This window comes from Oncorhynchus tshawytscha, linkage group LG10 (genome assembly GCF_018296145.1).
Source record: "Oncorhynchus tshawytscha isolate Ot180627B linkage group LG10, Otsh_v2.0, whole genome shotgun sequence".
Taxonomy (NCBI): Eukaryota; Metazoa; Chordata; class Actinopteri; order Salmoniformes; family Salmonidae; genus Oncorhynchus; species Oncorhynchus tshawytscha.
In genome coordinates, this window is record NC_056438.1 from 36529257 (window position 1) to 36552604 (window position 23348).

A 23348-nucleotide genomic window follows, 5' to 3' on the forward strand; every position below is an offset into this window, starting at 1 on the left:
AGTGGGTCGGCGGATCTGTTGGCTAACAATAGGGCTACATAGTATATTTTCTCAACAAATACAATGCATATGCTCTTGATTGAGGTCCGTATCAGGATCTTGATATGCGTTTTGATATACATTGTGTGATTATTTGAGTTTTGAGGACATGCTCAATACTTTGTTATATATTAAATCCATATAATTTATAAATGTGCAAACCGCAAGCTACAAGCACTGTAACTGGTAGCCTAGCAACAAGAACCACTTTTGTTTCTGCTGCAGAATTGAAACCGTCTTTTTTTATTTGGGCGCCACAAATGAGTGTAAATGCTGTGGTCGAACTGACAACTGGAAAAACAAAGTGAGAAACTATTCAGAAAATATCTCAAAGCAGTTAAAGTGAGTAGCTGATTTGAGATGTTTTATTTATCTTAACTCGAATCAAGAACGTTAGCTAATTTGGCCAGTAGCCAGCAGGTCTGACTTAGCTAGCTAGGCTTGATAGGGTGACTTCAGGCTGTTGTGAGAGTCCAGCTTGCTTAGCGAGTACCGCTTCCCCCTGATTCAGCTTATACAGAGACTCAAACTCGGGACCTCTGCTTCAAAAACACACGTGACCGTCCTCCTGTACCATACCATCACGCCATTAAAAAAGGCTTCTTCAATAGCGCAAGGGGTCAGACTTCAGGCTGAGGAGTGAGTTTCACAGATCCCAATCTGCTACACTAATACAAGTCTGCAAAATCCAGCAAGGTTAATCATCAAAAGAGTCGTTTGGTGACCCAGGCTTATGTGATGAGAAACTGAAGATTGGTTTGTTTCAAGTACACATTATAAGGGTAACGTGACTGGGTTAAGACTTTGTTAGCCTACTGAGCTAAAGCCTAGGCATTGGTTATGTTACTTTGATTGGTCTCTTTAAGGAAGAGGTCAAAGGGGGGTGAAGTGTAACACAGGTGGTCCGGGGACCACATTTGCGTGATAACTAACATTTCAGAGACAAGTTACATTGTCTGGCGCGCAGGATTGGGTTATAAACCCATCAGTCAAACTAACATGTCTTCAGGTCTCAGGCAATAAGTTTGCTCATCACATGCATGGATCACCAAACCACCTCTGTTGCACTTCCATTGAGGTGCACAGATCCTTCTGCTTCTGTTTGCCACAGAAAGTGTTGTTGTGCAGTGGGCATGAGTTCAAATGCAGTCAGCTATATTGGTGCTATGATGGAGTATGAGGTCAAAAGTATGTATAAGGTCAAAATGTAACCTTGCTGGAGACTTGTTAGCTTCCTGTACTCATTCGGATGGGCTTCAGCTAAGTGGGCTAAAACAGTCTTCTGACGTGCAGGAGACCCGGTTCGCAACCAGTAAGTCACAAGAGCAAGAAAAGGTATTTAACTATATTGTAATGCGGGCCAAAATGCTGTTTTTCCCCCCTCTCCTTCTAATGTGTCCATTGAGGGGAACAGAAGGCACCACCATGTTCCAGAGAAACTTCGCTTTCAAGAATGGGGTCATAATAGCTTATAGCCCAAACAGTTAAAATGCTAGTGCCAAATTCGTATAAAGAACATACATTCAACATGCTACATTGGCTTCAGAAAACACCAGAAACCTGCTTAACATAGTGTTTGATTCTCTGTTCTCTTTTACCATTTCTTGCTGGCAAGGTACAGTACCAAGATGTTGTCTCTGGTTTTGAATCTGAAATTAGAGAACTGAATTTAAGAACTGAATCTAGACGCATCTGAGAAGTTGAATATATTAAACTTTGGTAAACTTGAAATTATGGTTTTTAACTTGATACACAGACAATGAATGCAATAGTTACCATATTGAAACTGAATATATCAGGCCTCCTGATGTGGCGTACATCTAATCGGCCTCACCACTGCCGACCACGTGTAATCACGCCAGCCCAGGACCTCCACATCCGGCTTCTTCACCTGCGGGATCGTCTGAGACCAGCCACCCGGAAAGCTGATGAAACTGAGGAATATTTCTGTCTGTTAAAAAGCCCATGTTGATATCATGGATGGTCAGTCATTGCATCCTTAGCTCTGTTTAGGAATTTGAGAGATTTACATTTATCCAGCTCCATCCCTCAGCTGTTTACCAAAACTGTGGTGGGGTTTCACTTTATCTTTTGAACTGCAGATTGCCTCTTTAATGGGTAGGTTGATTCCTTGTTCACTAATGATACTTTGACACTATTTAATTCCAGTACACCAGAGGACACTTTGGAAATACATGGAGGACAAAGACATGGGTGTTCGGAAATGTTGGCGATCCGGTGCAACTCCAGTCGTCACAATCCCTCGGCTTGTGAAGAGGAGGAACAAGGAGACCCTGGTTGCTGTCATCAAGAAGCATGTGAAGCGTTAGATTATGGTAGTCAGTGACAAGTGGAGAGCCTTTGCAGGTTTCTCAAAGGAGGATTACAGGTCAACCACAGTCAGAATTATGTAGACCCACTTACAGGTCTGCACACTCAGAATATTGAAAGGGCGTGGCAGATTTACAAGAAGGAAGTGTGGCATGGAAACCGGTCAAAGAAGTCCCTAAAGAGGAAGCTCTGCTTCATAGAGTGGATATACGTTGGGGCAGGAGACACAAACATGGAGTCCTTGGTAGACTTTTCAAGGACATAAGGAATGTGAAAAACTTGTGCATCACCCATGTGCAGCACACACCATACACATACACAAACGCTCTATGGGTCACCATAAACACACCGTTCTTATACTGGTCGTTCAGTACAGTTTCCTTTTAATTATACATTGCACACTACTCTGTCGAACTGAATACACCTCTGGCAACTGTCACGGTTTTCTTCTATCTCCTCCTCTGACGAGGAGGTGTAGCAGGGATCGGACCAAAATTCAGTGTGGTTATTTAGATTCATGTTTAATAAAGAAAGAACACGAACAGTTCAAAAACATTAAACGTAATACGAAAACCTAAACAGCCTAATCTGGTGCAAACTAACACAGAGACACGAACAGAATCACCCACGAAACACTCACGAATATGGCTGCCTAAATATGGTTCCCAATCAGAGACAACGATAAACACCTGCCTCTGATTGAGAACCACTCCAGACAGCCATAGACTATGCTAGAAAACCCCACTAAGCCACAATCCCAATACCTATGAAAAACCCCAAAACACACCACATAAAAAAACCCATGACACACCCTGGCCTGACCAAAATAATAAAGAAAACACAAAATACTTAGACCAGGGCATGACAGAACCCCCCCCAAGGTGCGGACACCTAAACCCAAAGGGGAGGGTCCGGGTGGGCGTCTGTCCACGGTGGCGGCTCCGGCGCGGGACGTGGACCCCACTCCAACAAAGTCTTAGTCCACCTGCATCGCGTCCTTTGATTGGCGACCCTTGCCCCTGACCTTGGCCTAGTAACCCTCACCAAGGGCCCCACTGGACTGAGGGGCAGCTCGGGACTGAGGGGCAGCTCGGGACTGAGGGGCAGCTCGGGACTGAGGGGAAGCTCGGGACTGAGGGGAAGCTCTGGACTGAGGGGAAGCTCGGGACTGAGAGGAAGCTCAGTACTGAGAGGAAGCTCAGGCAGGTAGTTGGCTCTGGCAGATCCTGGCTGGCTGGTGGTTCTGGCAGATCCTGGCTGACTGGCGGTTCCGGCAGATCCTGGCTAACTGGTGGATCCTGGCTGACTGGCGGATCTGGAAGATTCTGGCTGACTGGCGGATCTGAAGGCTCTGGCAGCGCTAAACAAGCGGGAGACTCCGGCAGCGCAGAACAGGCGGGAGCACCTGTGTTGATGGGATGGAGAGACAGCCTGGTGCGGGGTGCCGGCACTGGTGGTACCGGGCTGGGGACACGCACCTCAGGGCGAATGCCTTGCATACTATGCCAAACCAACAGCCTTCTCTCTATTCTGTCCAATATATCCTCAACACTCTCATACTCAGCACTCAGCTTCGCCGACAGCTCCAATTCCATCCATGGCTCCTTACTTCCAGCCGCTCTGCCGTGCTAGCTCCTCCTGCTTTTGCTGCTGCTGCTGTTGCTCCTGCTGCACCTGTTGCTTCTCCTGCTGCTGCTGCTGCCTCTGTTTACCTCGCCGCTTGGTCCTTGGTTGGTGGGTGATTCTGTTCCTGTCTGTGTTTTCACCAGATAGGCTGTTTAGGTTTTCATGGTACGTTTATTTTTTTTGTATTGTTCATGTTTATTCGGTTATTAAACATGTATCAAAATTACCACGCTGCATTTTGGTCCGCCTCTCCTTCGACTGAAGAAAACCGTAACAGCAACGTTATGCATGGTTGGTGATATTCAAGTAAAGGTCACAGAGATGAAGAGAAAGGGGGAGCTACTTCCCCCTTCAACTAAGATGAGGACAAACATGTTTTCCTTGTTGCAGGAAGATGGTACTTTGTTACATTCGATAGAACCAGTTCAGAAAAAGAAAAACGTACATGAGTTTTTCCCCAAATTGAATTCAACTTCCCTGGTGCTGCGATGTCTCTCTCTTTCACTCACTCTCCTCAAGCAATGGCCCAACATGCACTGGCAGCCTTTAGCAATTAGGCCAAAAATGTTGATAGACAATTTTTGTTCATTAAAACATTGAGTTTAACATCATGCTTCTGATGCGTTTCTTCATCACCAACAGGAAAGAGACACGTTTAAGCTTAGTGCTTGTTTGTTAGCTTCCCTCTTGATTTATTTCCCTGGGTGCTCCAGTGTCTAAAGGTCATTTCAGTCATCCCGACATCAGTTGCACATTTGGATGTGTTGGTTGATTATTGCATATTAAGTTAATCACTTTATTTCCATATATCCATGTCCCATGTCCATATCCATGTCCCAATGCATGTCTACAGAGCGTTACTAGAGTATTGGTAATTGCACAATTGCAACATGCCCATCAGTTGATATATATTTGAATGTGAAGTAGATAGTTGAAGGTCTATGCTATACAGACTAAGCTCAACTTGTGTTTCACTTGATTTAGATACGCTTTGGGACTATCTACAAATAGTTACTAGAATGCTATTAAAGGGATAGTTCACCCAAATTACACAATTCCGTTGGCTTCCTTACCCTGTAAACCAGTGGTATTCAAATTTTTTCAGCAGGGACCCCATTTCTTTTTCTACTAGAATTTCTGGGAACCCATTTCTTTCACTGGAAATTCACGTCAACAAATAACCTTAGTTAGTTATTGCTTTTTCATCTCTCTAGGAAAACCAGTATATGCATTTACTCAATAAAATTGTATTTTATTTTTTTATTTTTTTTATCAGTAACGTTTTTACACTGTGTATAAAACATTAAGAAAACTAATATTCAGTTGCATTCCCCCTTTTCCCGTCAGATCAGCCTCAGTTCATCAGGGTGTCAAGTTGGAGTAAACTCTACAAGGTGTCAAGCGTTCCACAGGGATGCTGGCTCATATTGACTCCAATGCTTCCCACAGTTGTGTCAAATTGGCTGGATGTCCTTTTGTTGGTGGTCCACACGGGAAACTGTTGAGCGTAAAAAAATAAGCGTTGCAGTTCTTGACACAAACCAGTGTGCCTGGCACCTACTACCATACCCTGTTCAAAGGCACTTAAATATTTTGTCTTGTCCATCCACCCTCTGAATGGCACACATACACAATCCATGTTTCAATTGTCGCAAGGCTTAAAAATCCTTCTTTAACCTGTTTTCTCCCATTCATCTACGCTGATTGAAGTGACATCAATAAGGGATCATAGACTGACCAAGTGAATCCAAGTGAAATCTATGTTATGTAAAGTGCAGGTGTTCTTAATGTTTTGTACACTCAATGTATATTGTCCCATAGAATAAACTGTACTCTTAATTTTTGCAATTCCTAGTGGTGACCCCACTGCAAATCCGACTTTGAATACCTCTGCTGTAAGCAGTCTATGGACAAGGTATGACTGCAATCCGTGCCTCGGTTTAGTTTCTCTGACACTGTTTCCACATGCTAATGTTTTAGCATTTGTGGCTCAAATGACATTCAAGTCATTGGAACGATATTGGGTTTCACGCATCATGTCCAAATCATACGAAAGTATCTAAAATCGTGGAGCTCAACAACATCACTGAGATAATTTGAACATGATGTGTGAAATCCAATATCGTTGTGGAAACAGTGCCGCTAAGGAAACTAAACCAAAGCACAGATTGCTGTCCATATACGGCTTACAATGAAAGGAAACCAATATGTAACTGATATGCAGTTGAAATGCTGCTGATAGTCTACAGATGGTTTGTTGAGCATCTATAGATGGAATATCCAAATAAAGTGTTACCGAATAGATCAACTAAGTGAGCATCTATAGATGGAATATCCAAATAAAGTGTTACCGAATAGATCAACTAAGTGAAAGGGGGATGAGAATAATAGGTTTGGGAAACACTGCTCTAACCCTTTGATGTTTGCAGATCTGTAAGAAGTAAACAATATGGTAGAAGTCCTACCACTACACAGTCTGCTTATACTTATCCAGACAACTCAGATCTGCAAGCATAGAAGGGTTATAGGGTCAGGGGGATGGATAGAATTAGAATAGGCTGTCTCTCAAGTCTTTTGTATGCATTACATGTTCTCCTAGAAAGTGTTTCCCAAGTTGTTAATTCAGCAGTAACACAACTACATTTATGACTACACAGAAATGACCTTCTGTTTGTGTGTCTCCTCAGTTCTATCCTCAGCCCTTGACCTGGTGGACCTGAGTGAGCCCAGTGAACGCAGTAGCAGGAAGGTCAGCGTCAGGGAGCGTCCGAGCCCCTTGGGGCCCTGTAAGGGAAATTCTAAAAACAGCCCACGGAGAGGGAATAGACGAGATGAGACAGAGCTCATCCAGGTGGAGGTGAAGCGCGCATCGAGCGCTCGCACCCCACTAGCTCCCGAGAGGGTCTCCCTAGAGTCAGGTATTGACTGCACGATGTGTGTGTTTGGATTGAGGGAGGGTGGGTGAATGTTTTGTGCATGGGGGGTTGTGTGTTTGAGTGTTACAACATGCAGTTGTCTTCATACTGTGTTCCTACAGCAATATCATTAGACATTCATATTGGGAGGACACTTACAGTGCCTTCAGAAAGTATTCACACCCCTTGAATTTTTCAATATTTTGTTGTTACAAAGTGGGATTAAAATGGATTTAATTTTCATTTTTTGTCAATGATCTACAGTGAGGGAAAAAAGTATTTGATCCCCTGCTGATTTTGTACGTTTGCCCACTGACAAAGAAATGATCCGTCTATCATTTTAATGGTAGGTTTATTTGAACAGTGAGAGACAGAATAACAACAACAAAATCCAGAAAAATGCATTTCAAAGATGTTAAAAATCGATTTGCATTTTAATGAGGGAAATAAGTATTTGACCCCTCTGCAAAACATGACTTAGTACTTGGTGGAAAAACCCTTGTTGGCAATCAGAGGTCAGACATTTCTTGTAGTTGGCCACCAGGTTTGCAAACATCTCAGGAGGGATTTTGTCCCACTCCTCTTTGCAGATCTTCTCCAAGTCATTAAGGTTTTGAGGCTGATGTTTGGCAACTCGAACCTTCAGCTCCCTCCACAGATTTTCTATGGGATTAAGGTCTGGAGACTGGCTAGGCCACTCCAGGACCTTAATGTGCTTCTTCTTGAGCCACTCCTTTGTTGCCTTGGCCGTGTGTTTTGGGTCATTGTCATGCTGGAATACCCATCCACGACCCATTTTCAATGCCCTGGCTGAGGGAAGGAGGTTCTCACCCAAGATTTGACGGTACATGGCCCCGTCCATCGTCCCCTTGATGCGGTGAAGTTGTCCTGTCCCCTTAGCAGAAAAACACCCTCAAAACATAATGTTTCCACCTCCATGTTTGACGGTGGGGATGGTGTTCTTGGGATTATTGGCAGCATTCCTCCTCCTCCAAACACGGCAAGTTGAGTTGATGCCAAAGAGCTCCATTTTGGTCTCATCTGACCACAACACTTTCACCCAGTTGTCCTCTGAATCATTCAGATGTTCATTGGCAAACTTCAGAAGGGCATGTATATGTGCTTTCTTTAGCAGGGGGACCTTGCGGGTGCTGCGGGATTTCAGTCCTTCACGGCATAGTGTGTTACCAATGGTTTTCTTGGTGACTATGGTCCCAGCTGCCTCGAGATCATTGACAAGATCCTCCTGTGTAGTTCTGAACTGATTCCTCACCGTTCTCATGATCATTGCAACTCCACGAGGTGAGATCTTGCATGGAGCCCCAGGCCGAGGGAGATTGACAGTTCTTTTGTGTTTCTTCCATTTGCGAATAATCGCACCAACTGTTGTCACCTTCTCACCGGGCTGCTTGGTGATGGTCTTGTAGCCCATTCCAGCCTTGTGTAGGTCTACAATCTTGTCCCTGACATCCTTGGAGAGCTCTTTGGTCTTGGCCATGGTGGAGAGTTTGGAATCTGATTGATTGATTGATTGCTTCTGTGGACAGGTGTCTTTTATACAGGTAACAAACTGAGATTAGGAGCACTCCCTTTAAGAGCGTGCTCCTAATCTCAGCTCGTTACCTGTATAAAAGACACCTGGCAGCCAAAAATCGTCCTGTTTGAGAGGGGGTCAAATACTCATTTCCCTCATTAAAATGCAAATCAGTTTATAACATTTTTGACGTGCGTTTTTCTGGATTTTTTGTTTGTTATTCTGTCTCTCACTGTTCAAATAAACGTACCATTAAAAATATAGACTCATCATTTCTTAGTCAGTGGGAAAACATACAAAATCAGCAGGGGATCAAATACTTTTTTCCCTCACTGTACACAAAATACTCTAATGTAAAACTGTTAGTCACCTTTAGCAGCGATTACAGCTGTGAGTCTTTCTGGATAAGTCTCTAATCTCTTTCCCCCTAAGAAAAAATAAAGGCTCTAAGAGATTTACACAACAGAATTGTACAATATTTGTCAGTTGGAGAGCCTATCATTCAGAGGTATTCAGAGGTCAAGACTGCAGGTGCTGGGGGGAGGGAGGGAGAGAAAAGAGCGCAAGAGCTGTTCGAGATAGCATGACCGGTGAACAGGTCAGGGTTCCATAGCCGCAGGCAGAACAGCAGAAACTGGATCAGCAGCACGAACAGGTGGACTGGGGATGAGGACAGCCACAAGTCGTCCTGAGGCATGGTCCTAAGGCCGAGTATAGCCCGTGACGATCTCCCCACCGCACTTGCCCGAGGAAAGGAAGGATGGGAGAGAGCAAACAAGCCAGTGACTCAGCCACCGTAATAGGGTCAGAGGTAGAGAATCCAAGTGGAAAGAAGGGAGCCGACTAGGCAGAGACAGCAAGGGTGGTTCGTCACTCCAGTGCCTTGTTGTTTACCTTCGCACCCCTGGGTCAGAAGAGATGAGTCTTGAGTAAAGACTCACATGGACCGGCCGACCAAAAACTGAGCTCTTTAGGAGAAAGCTCTGCATCCAGTTGTTTGCTTAGAAGGCCTGCTTCTTGTGAACGTAGCGTAGGTATGTACGGCAGCAACAAATCGGTGAGATAGGTACAGTAGGAGTAAGTCCATGTAATGCTTTGTAGGTTAGCAGTAAAACCTTGAAATCAGCCCTAGCTTTAAGAGGAAGCCAGGCTAGGACTGGAGTAATATGATCAAATGTATTGGTTCTAGTCAAAATTCTAGTAGCTGTATTTAACACTAGCTGAAGTTTATTTAGTGCCTTATCCGGGTAGCCAGAGAGTAGAGCATTGCAGTAGTCTAATCTTAAAGTCACAAATCATTGATTAGTTTTTCTGTACCATTTTTTTACAAAATATTTCAGGTTTGTGCAATGTTACGAAGATGGAAAAAGCCTGCTCTTGAAATATTTTTGATATGTTTATTTCTTTTTACCATAAAAAACTCCCTAGACTTTGTTGATGACAAGCATACCCATAACATGATTCAGCCACCACCATGCTTGAAAATATGAAGAGTGGTACTCAGTGATGTGTTTTTGGATTTTCCCCAAACATAACACTTTGTATACAGAACATAAAGTGAATTTCTTTCCACATTTTTTGCAGTTTTACTTTAGTGCCTTATTGCAAACAGCATGCATGTTTTGGAATATTTTATTATGTACAGGCTTCTTTTCACTCTGTGGAGTAACAACAGTGTTGTTGATCCATCCTCAGTTGTCTCCTTATCACAGCCATTAAACTCTATACATTGGCCTCATGGTGAAATCCTTGAATGGTTTCCTTTCTCTAGGGCAACTTAGTTAGGAAAGACGCCTGTATCTTTGTAGTGACTGGGAGTATTGATTCACCATCCAAAGTGTAATTAATAACTTCACCATGCTCAAAGGGATATTCAATGTCTTTGCGAGGCATTGGAAAACCTCCCTGGTCTTTGTGGTTGAATCTGTGTTTGAAATTTACTGTTTGACTGAGGGACCTTACAGATAATTGTACGTGTGGGGTACAGAGATGAGGTATTTGTTTCAGAATCATGTTAAACCCTGTTATTGTCCAGGCAACTTATGTTAATTGTTAAGCAAATGTTTACTCCTTAACTTATTTAGGCTTGCCATAACAAAGGGGTTGGATACTTATTGACTCGAGGCATTTTAGCTTTTCATTTTTAATGTGCTCAAATTTAAATTCAGACTGTGTAACAACAAATGTGGAAACAGTCTAGGGGTGTAAATACTTTCTGAAGGCACTGAATGTGTTTAATAATAATAATGTGCTTTTCATGAGAAGGATACAAAAGGCATAACAATCTCTTCACTCCATTCCTGTTACTGTTTTGTCTTAAATCCCTGTGTCCCAAATCACTGCTCAGAGCTACTTTAAAATAGGCCAGATTAAGGTTTCACTGGATTGACAAATTCCTTTCATGTAGAAATGTCAGTTTGCCAGTAAGTAATAAATTGGTCAATTGACCAGTGCAAAGCCTCAAGCCACACAGCTATCCTATTTTCTACATCATCATGGTATTGTCATTTGATTTATGCAGTGACAGGATTAAATGCTGCTGCTGATTGATTGTAATCTCTGTCCTTAGCCTAATGTCTAATTTAGATGTCTCTATAACCACGTTTCCATCCACAGTTTTAAAGTCAATCAGTAAAGTCAATCAGTATAAAAAATAAAATCATGACAGCTATGATGGAAACAGGTAGCTTCGGTAAAATTGTATAAATATTGACAGATCATTTGTTCATTCGACGTGGTGGGATCTTTTTATTTTGGTAAAATAAATTATGCGAGAAATGGAGTTATAAACGTATTTATGTGTAAATATTGATATAATAACCATCATATGGAAATCAAATTTGAGTCACGCAATGATATGGTGTGTGTGTGGTCCTCCTACTACGACTTGGGAAACCATGTAGTTCATTAGGCTACAGATGAAATAATTTACGATGAACTTCACAGGGTGGTGAAAGTGCACAGTGATCTTGATGCTCCTTTCTAATAAATATCGAGGGCCTTATTCTGCTGACATGATGATTGATGCTTGACTGCCACTTGACAAATAAAAAATATTCTTGCTCTTATCCATAATAATCATCATCAGGGACTAGCCTACTTGCACTGTATCTGCGAGCTGTTGGCTAGAGCGCAAGTGCCAGGAATAGAATCGGCACATTTGCTATTTAACGCAACAGTTTGAGACAAAACTATCGGTAGAGTTAAAAATGTGAGGGAAACACATTGAACTTTATTTGGTACATGAAAACATAAGCAAAGAATTATATTTTGTGTGCACTATGTCATCACACACTGACTTTTATCCGCAACAAGTCTGTTTGGTGGGAAACACACCACTGGGGTGAAAATGAATGTAAACCTAGCTACTGACACTGACTGACCTAGGGGCAATTTTTCAAAACTTTCATACACATAGATTTGATTGTAAATTGCGCAACCAGCTAAATCCACACCAACCATTGCAATTTATAAATCTTGAACTTAACATCAAGATACAGTGGGGCAAAAAAGTATTTAGTCAGCCACCAATTGTGCAAGTTCTCCCACTTAAAAAGATGAGAGAGGCCTGTAATTTTCATCATAGGTACACTTCAACTATGACAGACAAAACGAGAAAAAAAAATCCAGAAAATCACATTCTAGGATTTTTTATGAATTTATTTGCAAATTATGGTGGACAATAAGTATTTAGCATAATGATATAGAACTGTTTGCATAATGCTATCCACAAAGTACTGTTAGCATAGTGCTATCCAACAATAGGAACATAACAGTGATGCAAATTGTGGATATCATTATGCTAACAGTTCTATGTTTCTGTCTATATCTTGTGGATAGCATTTTGCTAACAGGTCTATGTTCTTGTCCATGTTGTTGGATAGCATTATGCTAACAGTTTTATGTTTCTGTCTATATCTTGTGTATAGCATTATGCTAACAGTTCTATGTTTCTGTCTATATCTTGTGGATAGCATTTTGCTAACAGGTCTGCACCCTTTATTCCTTCTGCTCAGTCAGTTCCTCTTCTCCTTTGGAGAAATGGGAGGAAGTGAATCTTCACCCTGAAGGTGCCCTGAATGACAGCAGGAAGAGACGATACGAAAATAAGTGCACCTCACACCACTCCTCCAGTGAATTAATATGGTAAAGACATTATTATAAGCCTGTAAAATGCTTTATTTATTTATTATTTAACCTTTTATTTAGCTAGGAAAGTCAGTTAAGAACAAATTTTTATTTACATTGGCGGCCTACCATGGCTATACTTTCCATCTTGTCCACTTTAAACGTCAAGCCTTAACGTGTTAGAAATAGAGTTCAATCAATTATGTGTTAAGTTACAGGAACCAAAACATAAAAAATGAAATATTACCAGAAATATGAATAGTGGTTGTGAACAGATTTTTTTATTTTGTTGTACAACTGTAGTGTTAGAGTATATTGTAGAAGTATACCTTTCCCTTCGATACCAGAAATGTTTACCCTTCTTTCTCCCCAGGTCAGCAGAGTTTAAAACAAATCCATCTGTGAAAAACTCATTTGAAGTCAATAGCATTGATGACGAGGACCACATATCAGCACTAAAGGTCTACAGAACCTCCATTAACATGTATACTAATAGAAAAGTATGTGAAGTTATGGTATCTTCCTTGAAAATAACCATATACAGGTCAAGTTTCACCACAAAGTGTGAGGATGTATCGAAAGCTATTTTAAATGATATATTGGCGTCTCCATTGCCTTCTGGGATTATAAATGTGACCCCTCACACAGTTAAAGGTGAGGGTGTTTTTGCTGATCTTGCATTTCTGTGCGTGTGTGTGTGTGTGTGTGTACGTACACATTTCTGTGTCCTACAGGACCCAGTACCCCAACAAGTGCGGCCCAGTCTCCGTCACCTCTTGGGCAGACATCATTCCCAGGAGGAGGAGTTTGTAAGGGCAAAGGCTGCTGTAGAGGTGAGAGATTAATACACACACACATAATCTAAGATATTTGTTTGCTGGAAGTAGTAGTTTGGTAATGGCTAAAACTTTAAAAACATCCTACACATCTGTTATCTACAAGTTTCCACATGCACAGGATACAACAGGTGTAAAACGGTACAGTGAAATACTTACCTTGAGAGCTCTTTCCAAACAATGCAGTAGTAATATACGGTAGATAATAATAGGAAATAGAATAAAAAATGAAAGCAAAAACAAAAGACATACAATAACTACAATGAGAGTTAAAGAAACACGAGAATGCAAGTTTGTATACAGTCCAGGTCAGTGCCAGTACCTTATTCAATGTGCAGGGCTACTGGAGTGGTTGAGGTGGGTTTATACATATGACGTGACTGGTAGTAGGATATACATGTAAACATGGCTGAAAAGGGACTGGTAGCAGGAATATATAAATACGTATGGTAATATGTGACCGACCGCCTCGATTCGTTCTTATGGTTACTCGAGTAAAGGTTTTGAGATTATGCTGCGGGATTTAGAGGTAATTTGTGGTTTGGTACGGTACCATGCATCACTGCTTCATTTCTGAAGCCCAGTGCAAGGGGGAGTTAGAACACTTATTATGATTTTGGGTCCCAAGGCGTTACTGTGTCTCTGACATTGAATGGGTGACATAAACCAAATAGAAATTGATAATTGTGCACGACTCTTCAAAATGTAATTTCAATTAACTGAATGATGAGGATGAAGGTGATTGAATTGAGAACAATAGTGTAACACCATACCCGCTTGCGCCATCGTGTGCAAATGTATTTTGTTCCCCCACATGAAATGCGATCACGAAACGCAGGTTGAAATATCAAAACAAACTCTGAACCAATCATATTAATTTGGGGACAGGTCGGGAAAGCATTAAACATTTATGGCAATTTAGTTAGCTAGCTTGCAGTTGCTAGCTAATTTGTCCTATTTAGCTAGCTTGCAGTTGCTAGCTAATTTGTCCTATTTAGCTAGCTTGCTGTTGCTAGCTAATTTTTTATGAACGTTGAGTTGTTATTTCTCTACTCTGACAATTAATCCACACATAAAACGATCAACTGAATCGTTTCTAGTCATCTCTCCTCCTTCCAGGCTTTTTCTTCTTTGGACTTTATATGACGATTGGCAACTAACTTTCATAAGGTGTATTACCACCACTGACCTCAATCACCCATGTGGGTATAACCAATGAGGAGATGGCACGTGGGCAAATGCTTCTAAAAGCCAATGAGGAGATGGGAGAGGCAGGACTTGCTGCACGTTCTGCGCCACAAATGGAAGCAACTTTTATTTTAGCGCCTGGCAACGCAGACGCATGCGACCCTGGGCAGCAGGGTAGCCTAGTGGTTAGAGCGTTGTACTAGTAACCGGAAGGTTGCAAGTTCAAACCCCCGAGCTGACATGGTACAAATCTGTCGTTCTGCCCCTGAACAGGCAGTTAACCCACTGTTCCTAGGCCGTCATTGAAAATAAGAATTTGTTCTTAACTGACTTGCCTATTTAAATAAAGGTGTGGTCAGCATGTAAGAATTGCTTTTCCTCTGTCCTGCACGTGCACACCTGGAAAAGCACACATTTTTGTTGTTACTACTCAGTATTATTACTTACTAAAACTGTTGTTACACTAAGAAACAAAAATGTTCAATTATATTCCAGGATATTCTTAAGATATATGTATTGACTGAATATAAGCAAGTGTCTGCTAAATGATTAAGTTGATGGCGCAATTATATAGCCTCGGCACCTACATAAAGCTGAGTGACTCACTCATTCATGGCTTTGGATCAAAATAAATAAGTACCAACATTCTTTCTGATAGTCTTTAATAAAGAAACGTTTTGGTTATTCTGACCTGGACACCATGCATTATAGTCTCTAAAAGGAAATATTTTACAACAAGGCAAGTGGAAGGGGGAAAAGACAGCATTCAGAGGTCAAGACAGCACTGCTCTGTGACAAGCATGGGGACTGGTCTTGATAAATCAACAAATGTTTTATTTTCAGTCTCCGTTTGGGTATTGGTTAGACTACAATTAGGGTATGGAAATGTTAGGATTATTTTGCTCTTACTGTAATACTGTAGCTTACTCCAGACCCATAAAGGCTAATAGCCATTATGGGCTATTAGCAGGATAATAGACTCTTGCCAACACCTCTCAGTATTTTGATTATTTGTGCAAGGCAATTCATCAGCATTAAAAACTTAAAAACAACTCATAGGCTTCTACTTCCAGCTTATACATACTATATACAGTTTATGGACAGAGTAGTTTCAACCTCTCAACCTCTCCCATCTATCTCTGAACACCATCCAGTTTTTTCTATTTGCCATATATCTTTCAACTGGGCTGTGATGTTTCACAAAAGTTCTGAACCTTTCTATTCTCATAGATTGTACAAATTAAAGATAAACACTTTTGCTAAGATTAATATTATATTATTAATCGATTGACTATGGCTTTTTAAATCACCCAGCAGTGCTATTTGCAGAGTTAGCTGCAGGTAAATGTTGCAGAGCTGGGATGGTTGTATCTCCCATATATAACATTCTATTGGTTGCAAAAATGTTGTATAATAATTTTGAATGAAACATTTCTACGTTTTGAACACAGCGTTGTTTTGTGTATCAGTTTATAAACCATGTGCCATGGAATCGGTACATAGACAATCTCTTCCCAACTATTTTGCTATCTGAATGGTACAGCTGTCAGTATTTTGGTCCTTAAATGAAAGTGGTATACATTTTTATTTATCACAATTGCCTTTAACAATTTTGGTCTTTAATGCAGGGCAGACAGATAAGTTCCTTACTTTCTCCCCCTTCCACTTGCCTCTTTCATTTTTGCCTTAATGCTGCAATTAGGTGGTTGTAATTTTGAGTAGAGCAGACATTTCCATATATTTTTGTTAGCTGCATGTGTGACAACTCTACCAGTCCTATTTATGAAAATAATTTAAAAAGATTATGTCGTAATATTTGTTGTAATATGTTATTTTCTGGTGGAATAAACTGAAATTGCAACCAACTTTCAAAGACTTGTTTTAAAAATAGCGATATTTTGGAAATTTTCGAATTTTCAAAGTGAGAGGTTGAAATCTGAATAAAGGAGAAAATTACATTCTTGAACATGGGGTGGGCCATTCTTACTAATCTGCTAGAGAACCAGTTCGGATTTAAGTAAACTCAGCAAAAAATAAACGTCCTCTCACTGTCAACTGTGTTTAGTTTCAGAAAACGTAACATGTGTAAATATTTGTATGAACATAAGATTCAACAACTGAGACATAAACTGAACAAGTTCCACAGATATGTGACTAACAGAAATGTAATAATGTGTCCCTGAACAAAGGGGGGGGGGTCAAAATCAAAAGTAACAGTCAGTATCTGGTGTGACCACCAGCTGCATTAAGTACTGCAGTGCACCTCATCCTCATGGGCTGCACCAGATTTGCCAGTTCTTGCTGTGAGATGTTACCCCACACTTCCACCAAGGCACCTGCAAGCTCCCGGACATTTGGGGGGAATGGCCCTAGCCCTCACCCTCCGATCCAACAAGTCCCAGACGTGCTCAATGAGATTGAGATATGGGTTCTTCGCTGGCCATGGCAGAACACTGACATTCCTGTCTTGCAGGAAATCACGCACAGAACGAGCAGTATGGCTAGTGGCATTGTCATAATCAAGGGTCATGTCAGGATGAGCCTGCAGGAAGGGTATCACATGAGGGAGGAGGATGTCTTCCCTGTAATGCACAGCATTGAGATTGCCTGAAATGCCCGCAAGCTCAGTCCGATGATGCTGTGACACACCTCCCCAGGCCATCCACCTCCAAATCGATCCTGCTCCAGAGTACAGGCCTCTGTGTCACGCTCATTCCTTTGACGATAAACGCGAATCCTGGTGAGACAAAACCGTGACTCATTAGTGAAGAGCCAGTCCTGTCTAGTCCCGCAACGGTGGGTTTGTGCCCATAGGCAACGGTGATGTCTGGGGAGGTCTCCCTTACAACAGGCCTACAAGCCCTCAGTCCAGCCTCTCTCATCCTATTGCGGACAGTGTGAGCACTGATGGAGGGATTGTGCGTTCCTGGTGTAACTTGGGCAGGTGTTGTTACACGTGGTCTGCCACTACAATGGACGATCAGCTGTACATCCTGTCTCCCTGTAGCGCTGTCTTAGGCGTCTCTCATTACGGACATTGCAATTTATTGCCCTGGCCACATCTGCAGTCATCATGCCTCCTTGCAGCATGTCTAAGGCACGTTCATGCAGATGAGCAGGGACACTGGGCATCTTTCTTTTGGTTTTTTTCAGAGTCAGTAGAAAGGCCTCTTTAATGTCCTAAGTTTTCATAACTGTGACCTTAATTGCCTACCGTCTGTAAGCTGTTAGTGTCTTAACCTGTGTCTTAACTTGACCGTTCCACAGGCGCCTATGTAACATCTGCTCCTGCAACGCCCTCTAAACCTCATCCTGTGTCTCCTTGACCTGCTGCCACTCCCCCAGTACTCCCTCCCTCTCTCTGTGTGTGAATGTATCGGCGGAAACAGGTGTGCTGGAGTCAGAGCAGATCCACACCAGCTGCAACCTGTTCCATAATCAAGACCTTTGCAAATACTCAGTCCTGCCACTTCCACACTGCCAGATCGTAATCTATGCTCAGTCAGTCTACGTTCCTAGCCGGTTGTTACTATTCAGACCCTGTTATCCGTTTGTTCCTGTTTTCCTCTCCGCTACAGTTCTGCCCGCTCTGACACGGGTCCCTGTCTCCAGTCCACGTCTCGTCATCCTGCTACTCTGTCCTGGATTCCCCACTCTGCTACTCCCTTGGATTCCCCTCCGGACCTACTTCCCCTGTCTCAACCCCTCTCGCTCCAGCCTCAGCCTCCGCACCTGGTTTCCAGAAACCCGGCCGAGCTTCCCTTGACCTGCACTCCATCTCCCCCTGTGTCTCAAAAAATACCTTGGTTACTTCATGCCAGTCTCCTCGTCTGAGTCTGCTCTTGGGTTCCCCTGTTCCACTCCGTGTAACAGCATGTTCATTAATTGTTTATTGTTCATTGAACAAGCATGGGAAACAGTCTTTAAACCCTTTACAATGAAGATCTATGAAGTCATTTGGATTTTTACAAATTATCTTTGAAAGACAGGGTCCTGAAAAAGGGTTTTATAGAAATTACCATAGCTCAAAATATGCATGACACAGTATACTTTAAATGCATGCAAAGTGGTTTGTAGTATATTTGGGTCATTCAATAAATATTAAAGATATATTTAAAGATCTTGTTAGTTATGTATGCATTGATACTTGTTTGTGTGTGAATGTCCAACCCGGGTTCAAATAGTAATTCAAATCAAATGCAATGATTTTGAATACGGTTTGAACCTAAGTCTGGTGAATGGTGAATGTCAAATCAAATCAAATTTTATTTGTCACATACACATGGTTAGCAGATGTTAATGAGAGTGTAGCGAAATGCTTGTGCTTCTAGTTCCGACAATGCAGTAATAACCAACAAGTAATCTAGCTAACAATTCGAAAACTACTACCTTATAGACACAAGTGTAAGGGGATAAAGGATATGTACCTAAAGATATATGAATCAGTGATGGTACAGAGTGGCATAGGCAAGATACAGTAGATGGTATCGAGTACAGTATATACATATGAGATGAGTAGTTAAAGTGGCTAGTGATACATGTATTACATAATGATGCAGTAGATGATATAGAGTACAGTATATACGTATACATATGAGATGAATAATGTAGGGTATGTAAACATTATATTAAGTAGCATTGTTTAAAGTGGCTAGTGATATATTTTACATCAATTCCCATCAATTCCCATTATTAAAGTGGCTGGAGTTGAGTAAGTGTGTTGGCAGCAGCCACTCAATGTTAGTGGTGGCTGTTTAACAGTCTGATGGCCTTGAGATAGAAGCTGTTTTTCAGTCTCTCGGTCCCAGCTTTGATGCACCTGTACTGACCTTGCCTTCTGGACGATAGCGGGGTGAACAGGCAGTGGCTCGGGTGGTTGTTGTCCTTGAAGATCTTTATGGCCTTCCTGTGACATCGGGTGGTGTAGGTGTCCTGGAGGGCAGGTAGTTTGCCTTGTGCAGACCTCACTACCCTCTGGAGAGCCTTACGGTTGTGGGCGGAGCAGTTGCCGTACCAGGCGGTGATACAGCCCGACAGGATGCTCTCGATTGTGCATCTGTAGAAGTTTGTGAGTGCTTTTCTTCACGATGCTGTCTGTGTGGGTGGACCAATTCAGTTTGTCTGTGATGTGTACCCCGAGGAACTTAAAACTTACTACCCTCTCCACTACTGTTCCTTCGATGTGGATAGGGGGGTGTTCCCTCTGCTGTTTCCTGAAGTCCACAATCATCTCCTTAGTTTTGTTGACATTGAGTGTGAGGTTATTTTCCTGACACCACACTCCGAGGGCCCTCACCTCCTCCCTGTAGGCCATCTCGCCGTTGTTGGTAATCAAGCCTACCACTGTTGTGTCGTCCGCAAACTTGATGATTGAGTTGGAGGCGTGCGTGGCCACGCAGTCGTGGGTGAACAGGGAGTACAGGAGAGGGCTCAGAACGCACCCTTGTGGGGCCCCAGTGTTGAGGATCAGCGGGGTGGAGATGTTGTTACCTACCCTCACCACCTGGGGGCGGCCCGTCAGGAAGTCCAGTACCCAGTTGCACAGGACGAGCTTGGAGGGTACTATGGTGTTGAATGCCGAGCTGTAGTCGATGAACAGCATTCTCACATAGGTATTCCTCTTGTCCAGATGGGTTAGGGCAGTGTGCAGTGTGGTTGAGATTGCATCGTCTGTGGACCTATTTGGGCGGTAAGCAAATTGGAGTGGGTCTAGGGTGGAGGTGATATGGTCCTTGACTAGTCTCTCAAAGCACTTCATGATGACGGAAGTGAGTGCTACGGGGCGGTAGTCGTTTAGCTCAGTTACCTTAGCTTTCTTGGGAACAGGAACAATGGTGGCCCTCTTGAAGCATGTGGGAACAGCAGACTGGGATAGGGATTGATTGAATATGTCCGTAAACACACCAGCCAGCTGGTCTGCGCATGCTCTGAGGGCGCGGCTGGGGATGCCGTCTAGCCCTGCAGCCTTGGGAGGGTTAACATGTTTAAATGTTTTACTCACCTCGGCTGCAGTGAAGGAGAGTCTGCATGTTTTGGTTGCGGGCCGTGTCAGTGGCACTGTATTGTCCTCAAAGCGGGCAAAAAAGTTATTTAGTCTGCCTGGGAGCAAGGCATCCTGGTACGTGACTGGGCTGGTTTTCTTTTTGTAATCCGTGATTGACTGTAGATCCTGCCACATACCTCTTGCGTCTGAGCCGTTGAATTGAGATTCTACTTTGTCTCTATACTGACGCTTAGCTTGTTTGATTGCCTTGCGGAGGGAATAGCTACACTGTTTGTATTCGGTCATGTTTCCGGTCACCTTGTCCTGATTAAAAGCAGTGGTTCGCGCTTTCAGTTTCACGCGAATGCTGCCATCAATCCACGGTTTCTGGTTTGGGAATGTTTTAATCGTTGCTATGGGAACGACATCTTCAACGCACGTTCTAATAAACTCGCTCACCGAATCAGCGTATTCATCAATGTTGTTGTTTGACGAAATACAAAACATATCCCAGTCCACGTGATGGAAGCAGTCTTGGAGCGTGGAATCAGATTGGTTGGACCAGCGTTGAACAGACCTCAGCGTGGGAGCTTCTTGTTTTAGCTTTTGTCTGTAGGCAGGGAGCAACAAAATGGAGTCGTGGTGAGCTTTTCCGAAAGGAGGGCGGGGCAGGGCCTTATATGCCCTGCCCCGCCCTTATATGCCCTGCCTCTCGTCCCCTTTCCATCTGTATGGAACATTGTTCCTTGATCCTAAGCAAATAAAAGGCCAAAGCTGATAAGACAGTACAAAAAAGTCACATACAGTATATGAGTTTTTACTGGCATTATCTGACAATTCTCTGTATATCTATCCTTAGCTCTTGCAACAGCCAATAGCTGGACATGTTATGGAGGTTTGGGTATCGGAGCTGAAACAAAGCACACGATGCATGTCATCAAAATATTTGATTACTCCGTTGAGCCCTCATTCTTCTCCACCTCACCTTCCTCCTAACCTTCTCCCCCTTTCCGTCCTTGTGTCTCCCCTTTCAGTTTAATGGGGGCATGATATCAGTTCTGCCATGCCATATGTACAGTGCTGTAAATATGCTGACCTCTTTTTTTGCTGTCAAACTGATATGTTACAGCAGGTGTTGTTTTCCAATGGTTAAGATCAATTGTGAATGAAGTTGTCTTTATTTGTCTCACAATGCATTATAAAGTTAGTTAATTTGACCAGGGAATAATATCCCCTCATATTAATGTCCCAGGTGTGTGTGTGTGCACGTGGGTGCGCATGTGTGTGTGTTCACCTGTGCATCCATGTGTGTATGCATCTGTGTCTGTATGCATCCCATTTCATTAACAACTATTGACCCATCATTTTCAAATCTGGACCTCGAAGCCAGTTCCACTGCTTTTTTTTCTTGATCTGTGTGCTATTCCTGTGCGCCACCATTCGCTTCAAGTTCAGTCATCAGTCAGGTAAGAAAGAGGATAAGAAATTCAGACAATAGCGAGCCCACTTTCCCTACTTTGGCTAAATCACCAATTGTTCTGCAACTGATATAAGCTGTATTTATGCTGCATTAAACAGCACTATTCTTGACATGTGTCATTTAAATTTAGGTGATCAAACACATGAATAGTGAATATCACCGTACTGAAAAAGATAACCATATTCCCAGAGGTATTGTCAGTAATAATCTTGCGACCATGAAGTTCAATTCCACTGTTAGCCCATTTGGGAAGCCCACTGTGGTAAGCTCATCCAGTGCTCATACTTTAAATGCCATAAATATGGATACCCCCACTGTTTTAAATCGTGTAGGAGGCTTGAGCTGTTGCATATCAACATGCAAAGTTTGTCAAAGATCGACCTTCTTGATATCTGAGTGCATGACATGAGCCCGGATATTTTAATTCTCTTGGAGACTTGTCTAAATGGCTCGATCCCGGATAAGGACCATGACATTGCTGATTACAACGTCTACAAACTTGTTTTTGCATGGTTTCCGCGACACGGTTAGCTTTTAACAGCTAGGGCCGCTATTTCTTGTGCCGGAATCCCGCTTAAGACCGGTTGAAGCCTGCTTGACAGACAGGTTGAAGCCTGCTTGATGGAGACGCTAAGCTGCTAGCCATCATACTAACAAAGTTGGTAACAGATGAGTTTTGCAATGGAGCCCTCTGTCTGGAGAAATAAATGAACGGTTCCAGCACTCTAAGAACTGTATCTACTACGCTTTGTTTCGGGACAAACCGGATCATTCTGACTTCCAATGCGGCGATTGTTTACTTGCCGAGGATTATAGACTTGGGGTGGCTTCTTTGATCACGCTGGTCGCCAGCCTACGTAAGAAGCTGGGGAAAACGCGGAGTGGAATGTTACATTTTCTACGCCAGTGGCAGGATGGCGTTTGCGCTCGCCAGTGTTGCCCGGACCTCCCCCATCTGATGGCAGAATGGAAGTAGCACAGTAAAAGGAGCAAGGCAATCAAAGATGGTCACATTTTACATGCCAGGAAGCCGAAGACCTCTGCCTCTTGCAAAGCAGTCTACACTCCCAACGAGAGGCCCAGAGCGGATACAAACAATGAATAGTTTCGCCGACCTGAAACCTGATCTTCCTGCACTTTCCTCGCTGGAGATGCCTGGGGCCACAATGCCTAATACTACAATTTCAAAGGCGACTTCGGCAACCTTCTCTCCCTGCTCTGGATCGAGTGGGCTCCTCCATCTGTCGGAGGCCTGTGCCGGGCTCAACTTATTCTGCCTCTCGCCAGT

At 42.8% G+C, this 23348-nt stretch overlaps 1 protein-coding gene across 2 annotated transcripts in view; it reads left to right on the forward strand.

The window, feature by feature from the left end:
- pex5lb (peroxisomal biogenesis factor 5-like b) overlaps window positions 1-23348 on the forward strand; it is a 156962-nt gene that overhangs the window by 89024 nt on the left and 44590 nt on the right. For both annotated transcript variants that reach the window (XM_024435030.1, XM_024435031.1), the window contains 4 exons: window positions 6684-6914; window positions 12462-12591; window positions 12947-13034; window positions 13308-13406. In XM_024435030.1, coding sequence (XP_024290798.1) covers window positions 6684-6914; window positions 12462-12591; window positions 12947-13034; window positions 13308-13406 — 548 coding nt within the window. The remainder of the gene's footprint in view (window positions 1-6683; window positions 6915-12461; window positions 12592-12946; window positions 13035-13307; window positions 13407-23348) is intronic.